Source organism: Centroberyx affinis, unplaced genomic scaffold, assembly GCF_046629955.1.
Source record: "Centroberyx affinis isolate AG114_WGS23_722 - 3 ecotype Tasmania unplaced genomic scaffold, CSIRO-AGI_Caff_v1 ptg004616l_1, whole genome shotgun sequence".
Classification (NCBI taxonomy): domain Eukaryota; kingdom Metazoa; phylum Chordata; class Actinopteri; order Beryciformes; family Berycidae; genus Centroberyx; species Centroberyx affinis.
In genome coordinates this window covers 32,501-55,995 of record NW_027282226.1, presented here as the reverse complement: position 1 = coordinate 55,995, position 23,495 = coordinate 32,501, and the positions used below count along the sequence as shown (strand labels likewise).

Sequence of the window (23,495 nt, the reverse complement as noted above, 5' to 3'; positions counted from 1 at the left end):
CCTGATCTCCTCATGATGAGAACATAATGCCAATCCCAGTGTCTACAAACAGACCTACAAACATTTGGCCTGTCACAAGTTAGGGTGTAGACACACACTACCTGGTAGAGTGCAGGGTGCAGACACCGAGGGCCAGGCCCGCCCTGAGCCAGCGACCAGCCAATCAGAACGCCCGCTTCGTAGTACTTCCCGTCTTCCAGAGCTGTGAGGTCATAGGTCAAGAACAGGCGCCCCTCAGGACCCTCGAAGACAGAACTTTTCTGCAGCTCCAGCAGAGCCAGCCTGGGGAGGAGGAATGGAAAAGCAATATCTTAGCTCAGTGATTCATAGATTATATGGGTTGGGAGACCAAGAGCATTAGTAAATGTTATCTAAAAGGTAATTTCTAAATATATAGTATCCAGTCTGGAAAAATATCAAACAAATACTAAATGTACCTACTATCCTTTAAAAAGTACTCAACAGTTGGTATGTTTTCCAAATGTTTTGAAAAGAACCTCTTGAAATTTATTCAATTTGGATTTGAGGCTGAAAACATTGTAAATACCACCTCGAGAAACACTTGCTACTATTTGACACATGGAGTTAAAGGTCCCATATTCTCCACTTCCTTTTGTCATGTACCAAAAACACTCTCAATCCATTTTTCCAGCATCTCTCTGAGCCTTACCAAGAACAGGCTGTTTCTGTCGCTGTGTCTTTAAGGCTCATTAATATTAACGACCCCTCTGTTCCGATCGACTAACTGTTTCGAGAGTGAAACGTGAGACGCCGCGGCCCGGCGGCTACAGGTAGGGAAAACTCTCCGGTAATAAACAATGACAACCGCTCAACCGCTTTGAAAAAAACACTTTGTTAGTCTATTATTTCTTACAAAAATGATAATGAGCGAACCTTTGTGACGCCACAAAGTTACAGAAGTCCAAACGGCTCGTTTAGAGGCTTTTCTAATATGGATTGTGTGGATTTAGTTGGCGACCGTGCGTTTTGATACTTTCACCATGTTTAGATAGACCATCCAACTCCTTTAGAATCACAGAGGCAAGGGGAATCCTGTTTTACACAATATGGGACCTTTAAGACGCACAATTGAAATCACCTAAAAAAACGGGCTGCGTGCGCTTCAGCTCTGAGAAAAGGGAAATAACGGTAACCTGAAGAACTCTCTGAGCGGTCCCTCGTGGCCGTCGGCCTCCTCTCCGGCGAAGGAGAAGACGGGTGTCGTCCTGAAGCAGAAGCCCGGCCTCCTCAGCGCCTTCAGAGCGCTGTGCAGCGGATCCCTCCTCCTCACCCGGACGTGGGCCTCCACCTCGCGGTCCATGTTCTCTTGTCTGAACAGACGCAGAACCGTGTCTAGGTCCAGGGTGAACTACAGGGGCAGAAGAGGTGTAGACAGGGACAGAGAGACGTGTTGACTTGAAAATGCATTTTCAGAAGTCGCTATAGTAGGACTTCTTCTCTTCAGAATGAGGGAATGAACCGACCTCCTCTGTGGTCCCGCGGACACGAGGCTGGCTCTGTCTTCCCAGCCGGTTCTCCTCCTCGGAGCAGCTCTCTGTGCTGGCCTCCAGACAAAACTCCTTCCTGAGACGAGACGGTCCACATTTACACCGACTCAAGACATATAGACGTTGTGTAGGGGAAAAATAAGCTTCACCCTTGTGGGTCAAATTGAATGAGCAAAGGTTCAAGAGTCTTCCGTGGATTCTTTATTCAGACATGCATGGTTCAGTTCAGTGTTCCAGATAAGGAACAAAGAAGTGACAAAGAAAAGAGTGGAGAGGATTCACTTATATAGATTAGAGTAAACAAAATTGTAAATCTTGACACAGAGCCAAACCCACAGGTTCAGATTTCTTGAGACAAAGCCAACCAACTTAACCTAATATGGAAACACATATGGATAGCATATACTATTGTCCACCTATAAGAACACTCAAAACCACTCATAACCATATATAGTGGACATGCATTGATTACATCATTACGGTTATGTGGGGGAAAAAAACACTCTACTCTGCAGGACAAAGGAAACAAAGGACAGAGTATGTTATTCATTTAAAAAGACACAGTATTCATTTTATTTCTTACAGTTGTCAGAAATGTTACTTGGTGGGATGGGACGGCCTTTCAAACAGCATTTAGACCACATGATACTAGAGCTCTCCATCAAAGCTGCTGTTAAATGGAATGTGATTTTTGGCATGAGCAGAACTCACCTTAATGACAGTTTGCCATATAACCCTGCACTGAAAAACTGTTTAAATCATGAAAGATAAGACTACTTGTTGCTTACTTGTTCACCACTGGTGTCTTGCTTGCTGACCAATCAGATTCTGCCTAGTAAGAGAAGATTTGGGTGTCAACGTTACAAGTTTCACAGACATTTTATCTTAACATTATTAAGTAAAAAGGCTAAATAAAGGCTACAATTGGGCATAGAGCAGACTACAAAACTGTGACAAACACTGGATCATGATCTACCCAGACATGATCCACTGTAGAAGAAACAAGGAAAAAAAAACATACAATGTACCAGTATGACCAAAAAGGTAATATTCAACATTGGAGAGATAGAAAGGGAGTCTGACAAAAAATTTAAGTGTGACTTCAACTCAAATTCAACACGAAACCAGTTTTGTTTTGGGTTTTTTTGGTCAATTTGTATAGTTGTAGAGATTCTTGAAGAATGGAAAAAAAGTTTATCCCAATGAAACTCTAAAACACTGACAGTTATCATCCCTGTGTTTTACATTGAAGTTTTACCCACTCCAAATACATAAAACTCAATTTGTCAGCGAAAGCAAAAACATATATCCCATAATCCCACATTATGTTTGAAAGCCTAGCTGCTGCTGTTCACCTGGGGGTAATCCTGGTGGCTGAGGATATACAGCGGTCCGTGTCCGGCGATCCTGAGCACCTGATCTCCAGTCCAGCCCTCAGCAGGGGGGTCCGGGACGAACAGCACCCTGGAGCCCTGCACACACTGCACGCCACACACACCATCAGAAACACACACACCAAGACATGTACACAAAATGCAAATAGAGACACTTGAGTATTTTTAGAATCCTCTCATTTCCTAAAAGTGGTACAAGACGTACAGAAGTACAAGAACACACACACACCTGTAGATACGTGAAGGAGAGCCTTTGTCCCGGCTGTCTTAAGAACCGCCCCCGGAAGAGCACCGCCAGCCTGCTCTCCATCTGATTGGCTGACCAGCCGTAGTCGATGGTGATGCGAGCGGTCATTCCCATGGCGACCAGTGCTGCTCGATCTTTGCCTCGTGGAACAATATGTCTGGAGCGAGAGAGAGAGAGAGCAATATTTTGTTTATTTCTACATGTTCATTGGCCAATCAGATTTTGATACATAGACTGTTCATGATTATGTCATCAAAACGTTTCTAAAGACCACTGTCATGACTGGAGGCCCATTGTGCTTACAATCAGATCAGTAAAATCTCAACTTTTCTTGTTTATGAAAGACAAACGGTAACAGAGAAAGTGAGTTATGCTGTTTACATCACTTTGGAAAATAAAACAAACATTTTTTTTCCAAAGTGAAACCAAACAAATACTTTTCAGGTTGGACTGACATCTACCGGTTAAAAAATTGGCTAACGCTATTGACAAACCATGACAAAACAGGTAACCTACATCACACATATAACCAAGATCAGCCAATAGCAGATTGCACCTGTAATCGCATGCTTTTAACCAGTAGATGTCAGTCAAACCTGGAAAGTAGTCTGTGTGTGGTTTCCCTTTAAAGAGTAACTTAACCCCAAACCCAAATCTAACCCAAAACCCAAAAAAGTAGGGTACTGAACTGGCCATCTGCTATTGGCTGGTCTTTGTGCCAGGTGATGTCACCTTCTATAGAGCAAAACAGGTGGTGGCATCACCTGGCACAAAGACCAACCAATAGCAGATGAGCAGTGCAGTACCCTACTTTTCACCATTAGGTGTCAGGCTTCACCACAGATTTGGGTTTGGGGGTTTAGTTACTCTTTAAAATGAGAAAACTGAGACTACTGAAGACGTCTCCAGTGGCGAGTAGCATTTCAAGATTTTGTTCAGACTTTAATCAATTGGTAGACACAGCCCAGCTGAAAAACACACATAGGCATTGCATAACTAGATTCAAGGGGACACACCTACCTATCTAGCTGTGCCAGGTAGTGTCCTCTGGGTAGACAGACGATGTCTTTGACCACCAGTCCTGTCCTCTGTGGAGCCAGTCTCCTCCACTTGAGACGCCCGGCTCTGTTTGGGGAATCCGCCTGAGACGGCTGCAGCACACGAATCAACACCAGACAGATTGGATTAGAGTAGATTAATCTGTAAAATCGGTTGATAGGCAGATGAGTAGATGCGTGATTGACTGATTCCTTTGGCCCAGCCCTAGCGACACACAGGGGAAACTGAGGGACTGATTGATTGGACTGCTCTTTAGGACAGACTGAAACACACAACACGGACAATAGATAGGCCAACAGAAGGTAGAGAATGGTCAACATAGTACATACATATCTGTCATGTGAACAAGGCTAATCGGCAAATTCCAAGACTCACCGGGGTCATTATGGAGGGATGGTCCGACTTTATCTCCACCAGCTCACTCTCAGACACCCTGAAGGGAGGAAACACCTGAAGGGAGGGAAGGAAAGAAAGAAAAAGGAAAGAAAAGGAGGTGGAAAAACCCAAGGAAGTTAACCCACCAGGCACCAGAATAACATTTTTTATTATTTTGGCACATTTTGGGTCCTCCATATCCACCTACCTCCATTTCGATCTCGATTTCCTCCATCCAGCCAGGGGCAGGGGGGTAGTCCTCGTCCTCTGCCCTGGTGCAAGGCACCGTGCTGGGCTTGGCTTTCTGCCCGGGATGGGTCTGGACCTGCGGCTCTGGCGGCTCTGGCTCCTCCTCCTCAGTGTCAGGGACCAGAGGGTGTTCCAGGTACCTCTGGGTACACGGGGCACAGGGGGTTCAGTTCACGGGCAAAGTGATATTTGGACTTTTACTAAAACACAAATACACAAAAAATGACTTCTTCAAAACACACTCTCTCTCTCTCTCTCTCTCTCTCTCACACACACACACACACACACACACCTGGTAAAAGCCGTGTTCCTCCTCTGTCTCCTGTGTTGATATCACAATGCAGGGTTCCTCTGAAGTGAACAGTTCCATCTCAATGTTTTCTGTGATGACCAGCACCGTCGGCCTCCTCTCCCCCAACTTCATCCTCTCTGATATGATCAAAACCTTTTTTTCCTCCTTTTACTCCTTGTTTCTTTTTTTTTTTTTTAGCTTTATCGTTCTGCCCTTTATCGCCACAATCAAATTTCTTCTACCTTGGGTCTTCTTCTGTCTTTCATCTCTCTCTCTCTGTTCCCTGTCCTTGTTTTTGCCTTGCCTTCCCTCCTGTTGCTGTCAATCCACTTTCTTCTTTTATGCTGTCTTCTTTCTTTCCCTCTTCCCCTTGTCTGTCTCCTTGTTGCTTTTCCTCCTTAATATTCCTTCTGATTTCCTCTCTAGTTTATTGAAACAGAACCTCCAATATTCCCAGGATGATGGTGGCCCTCCAACCCCTAACACCAGAAATCTAAACAGCTGGGGCTCTTATTACCTCAAGCTGAGATCTTTCAGGTTCTAAAGCTCTGATTGGTTCAGAGGCGTGTTCTAAAGCTCTGATTGGTTCAGAGGCGAGTTCTAAAGCTCTGACTGGTTCAGAGGTGTGTTCTAAAGCTCTGATTGGCTCAGAAGTGCGTTCTAAAGCTCTCATTGGTTCAGCTGTGTGTTTTCAGGCTCTCATTGGTTGAGAGGTGATAAAACAGGACCGGACTTACATCCTCACATGCTACTGATTCATTGCTGATGAGACAGAACAGAAAGCTTCATTTTTAAGCTAAACCAACCACTGTGTTTCAGAGTGTTTTTCAGTTGTTTGCTTTCAGAAAAACATGAATCCAATTTCTCCATAGAAAATTCCTGGGTTCAGAAGTGTCTTTTCATCAGGTGGGTAGTGTATCTGGGGGCAGGTAGAGGCTGTAGAAGGCCAATCCACAAGACTGAAAAGACAGACAGACAACTACCGCCACTCAATCAACCCTTCCCCTCCCCCAGCCATCTGATGATTGAGTCATTTTTAATTAATTGACCACTTAACCCTAAACAAAAACATTAGTCCCCAAAAGAATGCCATAATTATAAAATATTCTAAATTTCACCTATTCTGACATAATTCAACATTATTCCAAAGTAAAACGAGTATCTTCATGGTAGACCTAAGAAGCTGTTGCTTACATTTTAGTAAAAGTTACATTTCTTAAATCTAGGCATATTTTCTCTGCATTGCCAGCAATCACCAACACGACACTAAAAACTGGACAATGTACAAGTACTGAAGCTAGCTGACATAGTATGGAAATATTCATTTTATAATTTTTTTTTCAAGGCCCTTGACGGTCCCAGGCCCTTCAACATGCATGGCCCACGTTCCTTTAAGTCTCATTGGGCCTCCAAAAGCCCTCAAAAGAATCTAAGCAAGATCGACTTTTGTGTCATTATAAGCAAATAGGGTTCCAAAAAGTTACACAAACTAAACTTCTTGGTAAACTTCACAATTGACTAATTACTCAAGTTTGCAGACTTAAGCAGCAGCCCACATACCAGATACTAAACAGAGCCATCTATTAGGCAGATTATCTAATCAAGCTGTGTGCTGGACAGTCAGCAGAATGAAAAGAGTTTCAATAGGCTGACAAAATAAGACATAGATTACCGAGTAATGATCTACCAAAAGGAGACATTGAAAACACACTATATTGATTATTTCAATTTAGATATGACTTCACATTCTAAGCCAAAGAGGGAAACGTGTGCTTCAAAGCAAATGCTTCAGTCAGAGAATAAATTAAGAACCATTAGGTGGTGATAAAAACACAGGCGGAAAGAAACATTATTACTCAATCCCATTTTCCATCCCTGTAAAACGGGAAAAAAAAGCGGTTAGCATATCTGATTACCCACATTTAACTCTATCAAACAGTTATACAGGTATAATGAAAAGGCTGTGTAATTATATAAGTGAATGGATGATGCTACTGAGAGGTCTGAAAGCTGAGTTGTACTCTTTCATTTCTTTGGTTTTATTTCAGCAGAAAAACAAGAGGATACATCATCAGAGCCACTGATTAAAGGAGTTTTGACTCTTCCATTTTTACAATCTTGTTGTATTTAGCTATGCATTCTATACCAGTTTATCATTCCAATGCCGGTGTTATAGAGGATAATGATGAAATTTTTCGTCACCAAACTCTTAATATGGTTCTGTGCATCATAACACAGGCTTACTTTGGCTTCTGCTGAACATTAGTAGTAAACTTGTAAGCTGAAATACTTGCAGGATTTCACGAGAACGGGTTGCTTTTGCATCAGTTTCTCTCTCCATATGACTCAAACAGAATGCATACTTAAGAGGAACACAAAATGGATGCAGACTGGAGTGTGTGACAAAGTGAAAGCAGAGGAATCCTTCATTGCTAAACACTCAGAATGAGTTGATCCAGTATTTGTGTTGTCACACACATGCAATATCTGTACATGATTGTCTGCAGCCAAATGATCAAAGAGCTGGCCCTGGCCTAGAGGACAGAGAAGCTGGCTTGTGACCCGAAGGTCGTCAGTCTGAATCCCTGGTCCAGCTGGGACAATGTGGGTGAGGAAAGTGAATGAGTATCACTCTCTCCTCTGTCAACACTGCCAAGCTGTCCTTGAGCAGGACACTTAACTCCCCACCTCCTACAGCGGAGCTTCTCAGTGGCAACCGCTTGGATACTGTGGTTGTACTGGGCAGCTCCCAGTGTGAACGTGTGCAACTGAATGAATGTGAAAGCCTGACATTGCTGGAAAAGAGCAAGCGCGCTCAGTCGGCTATCACTGGATAAATCAGGGCGTTGCTTTAAAACCAGACCAGCAGATACTAAACCAGTTCAGCCGACTGGCACATTCTACTGTTTGTTCCGGCGTGTTTGTATAGACATTCAATTCACCTTCCTTTATTACCTCTGCCAAGGAGGTTATGTTTTCGGTGCTGTTTGTTTGTTTGTCTGTTTGTTTGTCTGTTAGCAGGATTACGGAAAAACTACTGGCCCGATTGTCATGAAACTTCTTGGAAGGGTGTAGCATGGGCCAAGGAAGAACCCATTAAATTTTGGAGCGGATCCAGATCCGACTCATGAGCAAGCAATAATAGCACGAACCTTGGCGGAGGTGTGCGCTCTCTGAGTGCCCTTCTAGTTAATGTAGTGTTGTTATATAATCTGGGCTAGTTCTTAAGAACAGTAACACAAGTCTGTGTGTGTGCGTGTGTCAGGCCAGTAGGTGTCTCTGGCTACAGGTCAACAGGTGAGGCAGGAAATACAACGCCGTGCCGTCGTCAGGCAACAGCTCCAGGAACTCTGCAGGGCTCGTCTCCATGGCAACCACGACCAGCGTTTCTGTTGGTATGGAAAGGCATCACATAAAACAGAGCTACCGTAATAAAATTGATTTAAGTTTTTTCTCGTAACTTGTAATTTCTTTGTGATACGTTTATTTTCAATAGAAATAATGACAACAAAATACCTTTGAGGGCAGCTAATAGGATGCTGTTGTCAGCAGCGGCTCTCGTCCTGTTGCAGAGCTCTGGGAGCAGCTTCTGCCACCATAATGCCTAGAGAGATGAGATAAGACAGACAGTGTCAACAACACTGTGAACAAGCCGTTCACAGCACCAGTATTTCACTTGTCATTTCGGTTTCAACTTAATTCCTATTTCTGAGCCAGTTTTGGCTTTAGTCCAGGTTACTTTACTACAACTGTTCTTAATATAAGTCCTAGAAGCAGTATTGTTCAACAATGCTCATCATCTGGATTGTGAATGAAACCCTAAATATTCAGTAAGATATTCAGCATGATCCAATGTTTCAGCCTTAAACAAGCCAGAGTGTAGAGTAATTTTATTTTCCTCTCAGCCATTCACAGGCTCTACATTAACCAAGGAAACAGCTATGACTCTTTTCCTTCAAAAAAAAAAAAAACACGGACCATATGCGTGTCTTGTAACTGGTGATTGGCGTAGGGAATGATGGCCTGAGGGCATCGGTCCAGCAGCTTCTCCATGCTGCTGTCGTACTGCCCCCTTCTGGTGGCGCAGAGGAGGTGCAGGCTGAAGCCCCACAGTGTTTCTTCTGACAGGCGCTCCAGCAGAGGCGCGACAGAGCACACAGAGAGGGACGGCCCACACAGGAGAGACTGGAGAGAGAGAGAGAGAGTTTGTCATGACGGGGGTTCATGGGGCCAAAACGTTAAACGCCAAGTTAATTATTCAGCGTGAGAGAGTGTTACCTGCAGTTTGTGTAGCTCCTCCTGCTGTGGGGAGCTGGTGGGGTGAGCTGGAGTCAGAACGCTGAGCCAGGGGTACAGCACACCGTAGTGGGAGCATGAGTTGATCTGAAACACAAACACATATACAGTATATATATATGTATATATATATATATACATATAATACATGATACAATATCATATTAAAACCTCAGAGTTATGACTTGCCATAGTTCTCTGTAAAATGTATTCCATCTTAGGAGTTAGGAGTGATTTCTAGATCAATTCATTTCAGTCTAGTGATATCTTTTGCATTTGTTCATGGAAAATTTTGTGTTGAATATGCAGGCATGAGTAAGAAAACTGTTTTTATATATTTTTTTTTTTCTGATAAATTAAAAATGTTTACAAAATAAAAGGAGCATTTAAGATAAGATAAGATAAGATAAGATATCCCTTTATTAATCCCCAACAGAATATCTTGTATCTCCATAAAGTCAGTTTGAGAAAAACTGGCATGCCCATTGACAAGGATGCATTAAACATTTCACATTGCAGTTTATAATTTGTCTGGCTTGTCCCTTCAGTCATGAAATATTTCCTACGTATGGGTGGAAATGATAGCTGTTAAGAAACAGACAAGATTCCGGGAGAACAAAGACAAAACCAATCAACCAATTATTGCATCAAAAACTATTATCTGCAACTGTACCAGGTCGTCAGCGCTCTTAAGTGACCTGCTGGCACCAGGTGTGTGTGGAGGGTCGGGCTGCGCGTGCGCCAGTCGGTCGATGTAGACCGAGGCCAATCGGAAGAGGAGTTCCTGGATGACAACCTCCTGTGACGAGGCCATTAGCACCGCCTCCCAGAAATCCACCAGCAAGCCATCCTCACAGCCCAGCTCCTGGAGACACACACGCATCATTTCATTCACGCAGTGAATTTCAAATCCCTCCGTTTTGAGATGATGCCGGCTCATTCCATGCTGCAGAACACGCACATGCGCACCTTGAATACTTGATCAGCGTGTTCCAGTTGAACTTTGCTGTTCTCATGCAGCGCCACCATGGCCGCCATCAGCAGTCCGGGCTGGCAGTGTGTGAGGTGGCGAGCCAACGCCGTGGGGTGCGTGTGTGTGTCCTTGCCGCCGCTTCCGCCATGTAGCAACAATGTAGGCTCCTCGATGAACCCATACACCAGCATCATCTACACACACACACATAAATAATGATTAATTCACAATTTTGTAAAGATGGTTATTACAAAGTGTTACCAATAATTTTATAAAGTCGCTTACACCCACCACAGACACACCACATCCCGTCCCCTCTCTAACCTCAGTGTGTCTGTCCATCAGCTGTGTGTATTGCAGCAGATCGTCCGAGCGCAGGGCCATGGTTGCCATGGCGATGGTCAGGGGAACCGACACGCCAGTGGCATCCTCTAGGTGTCGTAACCTTTGCCACGTCTGGGTGGGACTGGCGTGTAGCATGCTGGGGCTGGCACACACACTGACGAGCTGGGAGGGCTCTGATTGGCTGAAAATTTCTATTACCTCATCAGCCGCTTCCTGCAGGGAGAATGTTTCTTTTAAAAGGTTATTCTGAAGGGATCTGTCATTTATTCTATCGTGTGTGTGTGTGTGTGTGTGTGTGTGTGTGTGTGTGTGTTGGAAGGGGGCGTAAGAGAATTTTACAAAACTTCATTACTAAATGGTAAATTAATGATTATTCAATATTTATTAATCATTATTTAAGGTTAAGTTACAACTATTTCATGATTACATTGTTTACTAGTTAATATTAAATGGCATAGTGTACTTTATTTAATCATTAAGTAATGACATTACTAATAAAACTACTAATAAACAATGTTGAGAAATTATATCAATGATTTTTGATTGCCTTAGTTAATGTGTTAGTCATTTGTTATTATCCAAGTAAACACTTTTAAATGCTTAATTAAGTATTTAAGTATTAAGTATTAATGATTAACAAGTATTTGTACTGTATATACTTGTAAATACTTCTGTACCTGACTGAGGATCTGGTCTGTTTCTTCTAACAGGAAGTGCTTCAGGTAAAACAGGAAGCCGTGGCCATAGGAGTGTGGACTGCTGGGAAAGGGGCGGTTCCTGCCGATGACCTCCGTGACTGACAGACCGGACATCCTGTAGTACGGCAGAGCCAGGTGGCAGTCCCTCTGGATGCCCCTTATAGAACAGAACAGAACAGAACAGAACAGAACAGAGTAGAGTAGAGTAGAGTAGAGTAGAGTAGAGTAGAGTAGAGTAGAGTAGAGTAGAGTAGAGTAGAGTAGAGTAGAGTAGAGTAGAGTGGAATAGACGAACAGAGCACAACATAGAAGAGAGCAAGATTCAAGGACTTGGTGATTAAAGAGAACTGGAAGCAAGCATTCACCCTGCCGAAGTGTCCCTACCTGCTCTCCAAATTCCATGATATTCCAGAAATTCCATGACCAAGCGAGAGCTCGATGTGAGAAAGAGTCTGTGTGTGTGTGAGTGAGTGTGAGTGAGTGTGTGTCACCTGCTGAAACAGTCTCCCAGCTGGGCGCAGTTCTCTCTGAAGGCCTCCTGTAGCGCTTGTCTGTCTGCCTCTCTGTCTGGGCACATATCCGTCTGTCTCTCCGCCTCTCCGTCTGTGTTTGTCCGTAGTGGAATTCCGGGGTTGGCGCCGCCGGTCCGTTGCCGTTCCGCCGGCTGGAGCAAGGAGGCGCGGAGGAGGAGGTGGGCTTCGCTGAGGAGGTGGCGGCAGCTGTGGGCCTGCGGGTTGGTCTCCGCGTAGCGCTGGCTGTATTCCACCTGACGCAGACACACACAAATTTGTACTCGCACTACTTTTTTTCCATTTGCATGTTCTTGTTTCCTTTCTGTTTCTCTTTTCTGCATGTGCTATGTGTGTTAGATTCATGTGTGGTTTTAGTGCTGGTTGTACTTTTTTTTTTCTGCTCATCGTTCATCATTGTGTATATGAAAACAAAATAAAATGGAAGAAATACACAAGCCAACAAACCAGAGACATTCAAACACACACACACACACGCACAGTGAGTTGAGTCTGTTGTACGACAAGTGAGAGGGTGAGTGTGTGTGAGTTACCATCTCATAGTAGAGCGTGATGGGGGAGACGGTGCCGACCACGTAGAGGTTCCACCCGTGGCCCACCGCGCTGGACTCTCTGGGACGAGAACACGTCCACTTCCTGCTGCTGGGGTCGGAGGTCGCGCAGGGGGGCAGACGGGAAGTCAAATCAAACAGAGAGAGGTTAGGCCAAACGTCCGGTCTCACCGCCTCACGGACTTTGAAGCGCCAAAGTCCACAAAGGCTTAGGGCTGTCTCGCTGCAAAATCAGCAAGTGTGAACTTTGGGAACGGACCATAATTCCTGGCGTCAGTGATGTGAAAAAGTGAGGATACTGAGATTCAGCCTTTCATAATGAATACCTCCTATGAAACAGTACGCAGTAGCAATACACAGAACACACTAACAGTTACATCAATGCAACATCAACATTCATCAACAATCAGTTCATTTTACTGGTATTAACCTTTTATATTTAAAATGTTCTGAACTATAGCTTACTATACTACACTGAACAAAAATATAAACACAACACTTTTATATATTGTGTATGTGTTGACATGACATGTATGTGTGTTAATAGATAGATGTATACACTGACCTCAGGTGGTGATAGGTCAATATTGATGGCCTTACCTGGTAATTGCCTTACTACCTCACCAGCTGACTGTCATTAGACTAAAGTCAACCTATGTTATATATGGTATGTGAGGTGAACTGCTTTCATTGCTATGCCCTGATGAAGGCCGTGTGTGGCCCAAACACGCTGACTTGATTTTATCTGTTCAACCATGAACTAGCCTTTGATTAAAGCTTTTTAATCATATGAAGAGTGCCTTGGATTTGCCTTTTTTGACAATTCTTACTTTTGTTTTTGCTCCCATTTTTTATGAGTTGAAATAAAAGATCTAAGACTTTTTCTATGCACACAAAAGGCTTATTGCTCTCAAATTTTGTTCACAAATTTGTGAGAAATAAGCCTTTTGTATGCATAGAAAAAGTCTTAGATCTTTTATTTCAACTCATGAAAAATGGGAGCAAAAACAAAAGTGTTGCGTGTATATTTTTGTTCAGTATATATACTATACTATAGTATTCTAAAGACATTTGTAATTTAGCAGGCAAATGAATGTATAAATATAGAGTACAAACAGCACACTAGGGTTTCTCCTTTAGGTGTCTCACAAAAACTTTTCATCTCTAATTTTCCTTTTTGTGCTAATTGAAAAACTGCCTTTCTAGATAGACTTCTACAGGACACTGATAATAAGGCACATACACACATACAGTATACCGCACATTATACAACGGGTTTTCCTGGCCAAGCGATCTGATTGGCCAGATAGGGGTTCCAGCCATGTTGCTGGTTGCTACTGGGGAACAGGCAGCTAGTTAGCTGCTTTTTACCATTTTCTACTCATATGTAAACACACTACTTTGAGGAGAACTTTTCTGACATCGCACATGTGTTGGTAGCCGTTGTATAAAAGCTACTATACCAGAGAGGGGGTTCTTTACTGTAATTGTAGGCACTATTCACATCACCATCATACCCATAATCACAGTAAAGAACATACTCTTGGGTATTGTTGCCATGTAATACATCAACTGCACAATATTACAGAGGTAATATATTATACATGACTAGACAAACAGTTAGTGAGTCTGATGCTCAGGGTAACATGCTGTTCCTTAACTGGTTTATTGGCTCAAAAAGTCTCATGTGATGGTCCCTGGACAAAGAAAAGCCTGTGTGTGTGTGTGTGTGTGTGTGTCGTCATGTTTGTATGTGTATGTGTGTGTTAGAACAAACCAAATGTGATTAGTTTGTGAGCACAAGACACACGCACACCGCACACAGTTAGGCAGGTTATGATTGGCTGAGCTTAGGGAACTAAAAACAGGAAGTGTTCTCACTATTAGACCAAGCTGCAAAGTCAAACCGTATCTTAGAAAATCTATGATCGCACACAGAAATCACTGGCTGTCTCGGGGCAGTTGTTTAAGATCCTATGTGCAGGAATTGATACATTGCTATCATGGTTTCCTTGCTGAGGGATTTGCACTTAGACAGAGAGCAGACGCAAAAACCTTTTATACCAAAACCTAAGGTATTATTCAGAAGCCTTATGCAAGGAAGAGATACAATACATTTGTCATAGCATTTGTGGGTTATGGATGTTTTAAAATTTCCTTTAATCAGAAAAAAGTTGCCATCAAATCTATCGTAAATTTTAAGATTGTTCTGAGTAGACTATAGATTTCTTTGATTTAGTATGGCTTTCCTCATATATTGCGGTTATATCAACTGTCATGGTGCATTGTAATTGTTGGATAAGTGGCACTACTGCAAATCCATGATTTACTTGATAATTCCACTGGAGGTTTTAGGTTCAAAACAGTGCTAAGTGTTTGAATTCCTTTCAACTGGGCTGGCAAGTGACAAATCAAAAGCAGCCAAGAAAATGTTTTTGCTGATGGGAGGCAGCTCACAGGGGCTATGGGGGTCTGAAAATCTTCCCATTTTTTGTGGTGCGTTCAGAAGTCCTACACGTAATACCTTTACTGCCTTTAAGGTTAGGGTTAGACTGAAGGTCCCAAGTGAGGCCGAAGAGATACCTTGATATTTTGAAGTTGTGCCTGTCATTTTTCTTCACCAGGCATTTGTCATAATGTGGGGAAAACTTTCTTCCTTGGCATTCCAGTTCAGGATAATTACCTTTGTTATTTTGCAGCTAATGTTATCGGTTTCAATGACGAATGCAAGGGAGGCTGAGAGACGTGCGTGGTGAAGAAAATCCAAAGTGTCAGGGTATCCCTTTAAAATGAGTGTTTATTTAAGGATTGAGTTAATAATCATCTGCTAGGGTGAGTATTAAGAGCAGTTCTGGCGTTGCAGCTTGGCCAGGAGGTGATAACCGAGACGGAGGGGACGGGAGGTGGGTGGGGTGGGGGGTCTCTTACAGGAAGGGGCGGGACAGAAGGCTCTCCAGAGCCGGCGTGGTTGAGGGATCGATTCCCACGGCCAGGAAAATACCAGTCAGCATGGTGTGTTCTTTGAACTCACTACAATAATAACACACACACACACACACACACGCACAGTCAACAAATTCATAAATGCATGCATGTACACTCGCGCACGCACACATCTCCAGTTCTGGGTAAATCCCTCTTCAGCGTATTCCGAAGCTCACTGCGAGATGTTTGATGATGTATCCGCCGAAACTTTTAGGAATGAAACGCGTGTGCGATCAATTCGGTGTTTTAGTCACAAGTGTGTTTATGTGTGTGTTTGTGGTTGAGTGTATGTGTGTGACGTACATGGTCCGGCGCTGGGCGTTGCGCTCGGCCTCCTCCGGCGTCTCCGTGTCGGCGGCGGAGAGCAGGACGACGTGGCGCCCGTGGACGCACACCGAGCGCAGGCCGATGAACAGCTGCATCCTGAGAGCGCACACCTCCAGGCTGCAGGGAGGGCAGGCCTTAAAACACACACACACACAAATACAAATACAGGGATTCGCACAGACATACACATATATAATAAAATACACGTGCATTCGTAAACGGAGACAAACGCACATACGTAGAGATATTTAGAGACACGCCCATCTATACATGCACATATAAATACACAAATATTTAAACATCTATGTTCTAAATAGCAAGAACATACATATCTAATGATAAACCAGGAGGTATGGGTTGTGTGTGTGGGTTAGGTGTCGGGGTTAAAGGTCAGGCAGGGATTAGCAGTTAGGGGTCAGGCTCCTACCCTCATGGTGGTGTCAATGTAGGGGTCTTCAACTCTGGCTGCTACCGCCGCACAGCGCACTGAGAAGCACTGCAACGCACTCCTAACACACACACACACACACACACACACACACACACACGCATGAACAGTGTCAGACTAAATGACTCTTAAGACGGATATTTTTGGAAGTGAGGATAGAAGTGAGGAAATGTGACGACAGACGCACTTGGTGATGACGTGCAGCAGGTGGTCCGTTAGCACTGCCTCCAGGGCCTTCTCCGGATACTGATAGGCCGAGAGCAGCTCCACCCCGCCCCTCAGGCTGTAGAGGTAGCCGGTGTTGGGGAGGGAGAAGAAGCAGAACACACACGCTGGCTCGTCATCGCACACCGACTGGTTACCTGGAGAGAGAGAGGGACAGAAACATAACCTCCGGGCCAAAAGCCATTGAAACGTTTTTGTGAACATATGTACATGTGTGTGCCACGGTTTTATACATATTGATGCTTCTTTACTGTTGTGTACTGTTGTGTTCAAACCAAATAATGAATCATCATCGTCTCATATGTTGTACTCACTGGTGAACAGTGGGTGGAGCTGTAGGGAGTGGAGTCGAGTCTCCTCCACAGTGCAGCCCTGGAAGAAGTCTGGAGCAAAACGCCTACAGAAGGGAAATTACAGAGGCTCAAACTCACATACAACACACACACACACACCCACACACACACACTTTTGCACAGCTGGAAATTTTTCTATACTGATGCTCATTCAGATGCCATGTTGAATGAAAGCTAGGGGACAGAGAAAATTACTTTTGGCATTACATTTATACATGCCATTTACTTTTCTTTAACAGAATGGAACCTTACTTGGCTGATTTTCTCAATAAAAAGAAAAATCTCTTGAAAATTGTTCAGAATCCCTCCAGCTTTAACACAGACATAGCAACAGACAAACACACACCTGTACAGAACATAGGACACTGTGTATTGTCCTCTGTCCTCCAGCCCCGTCTTTTCCATGGTAACAGATAAGCCGCAGTCTTTGGCTCGGTCGCCTAGCAACTCCTGGTGTCTTGGAAGGAGTAGAAAGTCAGTCGGGTCTTCGACAGGATCTGCTGCGCGTGCACACACACACACACACACACACACACACACACACAAATACAAAGTAAGTCTTTATTGGTCAACTAAGCCTCAGCCAGAGGTCTGCTGGTTCTCTGATAGTGACGAAGGTGTGTGTGTTATTACCAGTTGGAGGCGGGTCTGGGGCTTCTTCCTGGTTCTTAGGATCAGAGGTCGCATCCAGTTTCAGCACCAACACTTCCAGCTCTGCCTGCACCGCCACGTATCCCCCACACAGCGCCACCTAGGGGGCCAGAGAGGTGCCAAAGTCCTTGATGTGTGAACTCATCAAGGATTTTCACTATCCCTCCAATCAACAATTTCAATAAACAGATTTGGTGAACAAAAATGGTTTAGCAGGCTAATGTGTCTCTAGACAAGACAAGAGAAAGAAAAGAAAAGACAAGAGAAAATAACCTGTTTAGGTATAATTCCTGGCAGATGCAGGATAACGGAGCGTTCAAAGTCCAGGATGGAAAGGTTCTGGTTTGAACCAGGGTTCTGACCTAGGAGCAGAAAACCCAGGAGAAGTCAGACTGCTGGGCCAAACACTTTTTTTCGTCATGGCCCCTTAATCCCCATCCCTCACCCCTCCCACAGTGAGCTAGGCCACACAGTGCATGCATCAGTATTTAGGTCAGTAAAAGGAAAGTGCAATTTACAATGCTCCACCCCTATTTCTATAAGGAGTAGATTCAAGTTTTGGCACAAAATGAGCATGTGCCAGAAGGTATTTTCATACTTTACATGTGTATAACTTCTCAGACTGAGTTACCTTGATTCTGACTGGAGCTCTGCTGAGTGTTCTGCCAAGGGCTCTGAAGGGTCTGCTGACTCTGTACACAGGACACAGTCATGAAATGCGATACAAAATAGGCCAGATGCATAAAAATTTCTTTGCTAAGTGTACTAGTGAAGACACCAGGTTGAAGTATGAAGACGTGGTATTTGGAAGGAAATTAACTGTTAAGGGACATGACATAATTGTGTTTGTGTAGAAAACAAGAAAAAAGCCAAGACCTCTAATAACTATTAAAGATATTTTAATACTTTTTAAAGGCCTTAACCGTGGATAATTTACCAGGTTCTGCTGGTTCTGTCTCCTCAAAGTGAACAGCACCAGAGTTTTGTCGCAGCCGACCAGCAGGTCTCCCGTTACCGAGCAGCACGCCACGGCGACGGGCCGCTCCGACAGAGGGATCTCGATGATCTCCATCTGAGCCGCGCCCCGCAGGGACGCCCCGCGCAGCAGGTGGCCCAACAAGCGCACCCCGACACGTGCCTTCTCCTCCGCCTGGAGTAAAGACAGAATACGAAAACCAAAAGAAGGCGAGTCATCCTTCTCAGAGCCACACTGATTTCAAGTTGGCTGGACAGGCAGTGATGGCGCTTAATTAATTCAAGGTGTCTGTGAGAAAACATAGCCAGAATCTGAGCGCTAACCTGGTAGCGCCAGTTGGTGTAGGCTCGCAGGTAGGTGGCGCTGTTCTTCTCCTCAATGGTCACCAGGTAGTCTCCTGGAGGTGTGGGGGAGAGGTCATAGAAAGGAAAGCCAGGGAGTTAAAATGATCGCTCTTACTCTTTCTCTCTCCAACACACACACACCCAAATCAACTTCTGTAGCTGCTACTGTGCTGCCTTTCTGCCAGAAAGCAAACAAGCTAGAAGAAGTGTAGATCCAGGCCTATACTTGCAGTTACAGAGACAGAGAGCTGTACCTATGTTGCTGTGCTGGATGCTCCTCACGGTGCCCATGGTGGCGAAGCGACAGAGGAGAGGGCAGCCCTCCTGCTCCAGATTGTAGGCCTCCACCTGGATTCAGTTCAACACAACACTGTCAGTGTTTCTCCAAAAGGTCACATCTTTAAGGCTTCAGGTAAACATCAGGCCGATATTGGCCTTTTATTAAATAACGAATATCAGCCAGTGGGTGTCGTCCACCTATGATATGACAGAGGTTCCTCCCTGACCACAGCTACAGAAAAACAGTTTGGAAAACCTGACCTTGATTTTCTTTGGAAAATAAATAGGCCATTGAATAGATGGAGGGGGGGGCAGCCTGCCTTAAGGAGCTTCTAACCCTGAGAGAATTTCATTAGTCTGGGTTTCAATGGAGAGTTTTAGTGTCCCATGATGGTCTAAATCAGCGGTTCTCAACGTGGGGTCCGGAGACCACCAGGGGTCCTCGAGGGTGTTCCAGGGGGTCCCCAGCAAACTGATGAATTGTGATTCATCAGTTTACAAGAAGTTAACACAATTAGAGAATGTAGAAGAATGACTGTTTTGATCATAGTTTGACTGCGATCTCTCTATCTACAATACAGATAGTCATGGAATTCTGGACAAAATCATATCTAACAATAAAACATTCTCAGATTTGGGTCCGAGAGACAACATCTCATCAAATGGGGGTCCATGGCGCTAATGTGGACTAAATTATGGGTCCTTGATATAAAAAAGGTTGAGAATCACTGGTCTAAATGCTGTTTCAGAGGCTTTTCCATCATGACAAGAATACAATTCTGGGGGGAAACACTGAATGGTTTAAAAATATTGAATATCAACACAAAGTAGCTGCTAGCAGCAACTTCAGTCTAAAAATATCCATATCAACCTTCAAAAGCCCATATTGGCCTGGTTCCTGTTTATAGTTTGTGTTTTTCTGTGTGTCAATTCGACAAGATATCTTACAAGACAGCGACATGAAAAACAAAGCAAAACAGAATACTCAGTGGGGGGCGTGGTTTCAGAGAACTCAATAAGTTTTAAACATACAAAGAAATTAAATAGGGCAGATATTAGCGTGAAAATATACAAGTATGAATAGAACCTTGCATCCTCCAACAGCCACCACAAACAGGGCTCCGCCACCACAGCAGAACAGTCCAGGCTCCTGCTCCACCTGAAGCCACACAGAAGGAAAGTGGATTTGATAGACTATTATAACAATATCAATGTTGATGATCATTGAAAACTGTTTCTTTTAACAGTGTATAGGCTCCATCACTGACCTGCACGATCTGCTGCGAGGCGAATGGATGGCAGTTGTAGACATGCACCATGTTGAGTCCACGTCTTGGAGAGTTGATTCAGTCCAGGATGGAAATATAATATTTACTGGTATTTTCCTCCTCTTTTGCTGGTGTTACAGTATATTCACCCCCGCTGGGCAGTGTTTCTTGGAGGCTTCATCTAGCAAGAGACCTGCCACCACTGCTAGAAAAAACAGACGTTATTTTAAATCGAGTCCAATTTCTCCCCCAAAAAAGAACAGTTATAATGTTTAAAAATGAGTTTTTATTACATTAAAGCATCTGAATGAGATGCAATAGAAGTAAAAAAGCAACATAGGTGTAACAAAAGAGGAAAAAACGACACCTCTAATTTGGAGAAAGAAAGTTAGCTCGTCCAGCTTCATCTCTCTCTAGGTAGCTGTCTGTCGACCAGACTGAGCTCAAATAGTGCGCGAGCGTGCGCGTGCGTTTCTCTAATCAATATCACATGCCTCCTCAGTCTTGTGAGCAGCAGCAGCATCGGGGATAAGCTAAAGAATGTGGGCTGTTCCAATTCAACTCAAATTAATAAACAAACCTCCATTTTCTCGCATACTACGAGTGAATTTAGGGAGTCTTCAATGAAAACGGCTAAAAAAAAAACAGTTTGACAATTACCCGAGTGGCTGACAGCTCTCTGGTTTCTTCTCCTTTTCTGTCCGGATAGTCGCTGCAGTTTATCGATTCACGCTGTAAAAGCAGGAAGTGAGACGTCAACCACAACAACAAACGGCCCGCCTCCTCCCGATGCCCATTGGTTTACTTTCCTGCCTGTATTGCGCTTGGCATTCCCATTGGCTATCGAGCTATCATAAATTAAAAGTGGAACTGTTTTAACTGCAGACACCCTCACCGTTCGGACTAGGTTTCCTACAGGCTGGAATAGGATGTGGACTATCTGATTGAATATATATATATATATATATATATATGTAGAACAGAAAGCCAAATATCAAGACGTTTATGAACGTTTTAGATGACAGGTGCGGAAAAAGTGAAGCTGAAAAGAAATTATTATTGTGAAACATTATTGTGAAATGGCTGTTTTTTGGGTTTTTTTTTTACAGTTACCCAGAAGTTTACACCCAACATTTGCAGTTCATAGAGACTACCACACGGGGGCATAGTGCACAAAAAAGACAAAAGCGGGAAATTACAGCCATTAGAAATATAGTTTGTATGGCCAAAAAATATTTTGGATATAGCCTAGTTGAAGCACTAAAAAAAAAAAATAGTTGAAGCACTACAGTATGTCGTGAAAAGCGCGTGGGAAGAGTGTTTTTTTCAGTGTCCGAACTTTTCAAATGAATGTCATCTGCAAATTCAGTTTCGGCTATTTGTTGTGTGTTTTGAAATTAATCTCTGAACATAGTCTGAGGTGCGTAGGCTATATCTGGGCTATATGTGAGATGTTTTTGTTTTGTTTTTGTTTTTTCAGTGAGAAAATTACACTCTTCTTCTTCTATCACTCCACTTCTTCTCTTCACTTTTATGAATATATTCGGAACTAAACGTTAATTATTGAGTAATGTCATGCATAAAGACTTGTTTTGTCAGATATTCCACACTATTCTTGCCCTCGTTGCCTTCAAGTGCTGTCGGAAATATCATAATTACAAGTGAAGCGCACATGACTGGCAAAGCTGAAAATTTCTATGACACCCGAAATGCATCTCTCTCTCTCTCTCTCTCTCTCTCTCTCTCTCTCTCTCTCTCTCTCTCAGACACACTGTAGGGTTTTTGGCTGCTACAGGTATAGGCTCCCTCTCTGAGCTGAGGTGCAGAGGACATCAACTGAAACAGCAGACAGTGGTTTCAGTTTCTTCGCGGATTTAAAAACAGAGATGAACACCACTGTAACCAACACGACGCGTTCCTACAAGGTTACTGTAACGCTCTGATCGGGTTCTCTATGCAATATATCCCCAGCAAGTGTGCGGGCTGCATGCATTCCGCCGCAGCGACCCTCTCAAGGTAAGTCATTTGTTGTTTATATGATGGACACATTATAATGCATGAAACATGACTTATGCACTCGTATGCAAAAGAAGGTTAGTAATCCTATAATGCATTTTAGAAGGAAAGATCACAGTAAAACTATAAGTCCCTGCAGGAATATTATAGGAATATTATAGTGCTACCATAGGAGATGAAAATACCATAAACTATGATAAGGTTGGTATTAATGCACATTTGAGTACCACAGACACAGTTGAAATCCCTATTAACATATAGGAATATTATAGTGATTTTTTCCCCTAGAACTTTAGTAAGAAGTATGCATGCAAACAAGCGGGGTGCAATCCTTCATTATCCTCCCTAACCGCCGTCTTCATCTGATAATGCGTGGTTGACATTTAATTAAAAAAAAGAAAAAGAAAAAAGATAGGGTAAAATCTGGTTTTGAAAATATTTTGCAGCATGGAAGTGACTTCTGAAAAATGTTTGTGCGTGCCAGCTGCGCCTCTGGCTTTAGACCAGGGAGTCCCGGACTCTTTCACCTCCAGGATCCCCGAATAGATGCGCATTCGTCCTGTACTTGTTTGTTGTGATTTATAGTAATATGGAGGTACATATCTATATAAGTATACTGCACAGTGAAAGCTCTGAAAGCAGTTATTCCGATTCTCTCATTGCTCTAACCTCCAGGGAATCAAATAACAGTGAAATGCAGCTGTTCCTTCTTCTTCTGGGGAACCCTGGAACCCCCTCAAGGACCCCTGGAGGTCCTCGGACCCCCTCCCTACTGCTTTTAGACAGCGGAGATGCTGCCGAGCTGATTTATTGTAGGTTGGTGTGCGCGCGCGCACGGGCACGCGCACGCGGCTCCCTCCAGGAATGCCCTTACCTCAGAGCTGAGTCATGCAAATTACACCTCCCCTCTCCTTCCCCTGTCTCCTGTCTTTCAACTGTTGTAACTAATTTCATCTCTAACACAAGTTACAATGTTTTCCTACAACAAGGGAATAAATCTGTCAGTCGGGGTGAGATGATTCCACTTGATTCCCCAATGCACGTCACCCTTTTTTCAAGAATGTTAATCTTGATGCTATGGGAGTGATCTGCCTTATTTCAAGATA

The 23,495-nt window shown here is 43.6% G+C and overlaps 1 protein-coding gene across 1 annotated transcript; it reads right to left on the bottom strand.

The window, feature by feature from the left end:
• Window positions 1-7,161: 7,161 nt before the first annotated feature.
• On the bottom strand, window positions 7,162-21,101 carry hps3 (HPS3 biogenesis of lysosomal organelles complex 2 subunit 1). The gene is made up of 25 exons (XM_071544614.1): window positions 21,034-21,101; window positions 20,374-20,575; window positions 20,193-20,264; window positions 19,081-19,174; window positions 18,806-18,879; window positions 18,444-18,656; window positions 18,138-18,198; window positions 17,780-17,868; window positions 17,429-17,606; window positions 17,202-17,340; window positions 16,817-16,899; window positions 16,465-16,639; window positions 16,257-16,338; window positions 15,806-15,963; window positions 12,500-12,605; window positions 12,079-12,202; window positions 11,928-11,991; window positions 11,416-11,593; window positions 10,718-10,951; window positions 10,390-10,587; window positions 10,094-10,285; window positions 9,403-9,507; window positions 9,103-9,309; window positions 8,641-8,728; window positions 7,162-8,513 (listed from the first exon to the last, which is right to left on the bottom strand). Exons 2-25 carry the CDS (start codon window positions 20,422-20,424, stop codon window positions 8,386-8,388), a joined length of 3,093 nt encoding a protein of 1,030 aa, XP_071400715.1. The 5' UTR covers window positions 20,425-20,575; window positions 21,034-21,101; the 3' UTR covers window positions 7,162-8,385.
• Between the last annotated feature and the right edge of the window lie 2,394 nt (window positions 21,102-23,495).

Bases quoted from the DNA above. Each gene is read 5' to 3' on its own strand.
- hps3 (XM_071544614.1), bottom strand. From the start codon at position 20,424: ATGGTGCATGTCTACAACTGCCATCCATTCGCCTCGCAGCAGATCGTG. The intron at 12,606-15,805 runs GTACGTCACACA...CGACCCCAGCAG, and splicing joins AACGCCCAGCGCCGGACCAT to CAGGAAGTGGACGTGTTCTC. The intron at 8,729-9,102 runs GTCCGTGTTTTT...TCATCTCTCTAG, and splicing joins AGTTACAAGACACGCATATG to GCATTATGGTGGCAGAAGCT.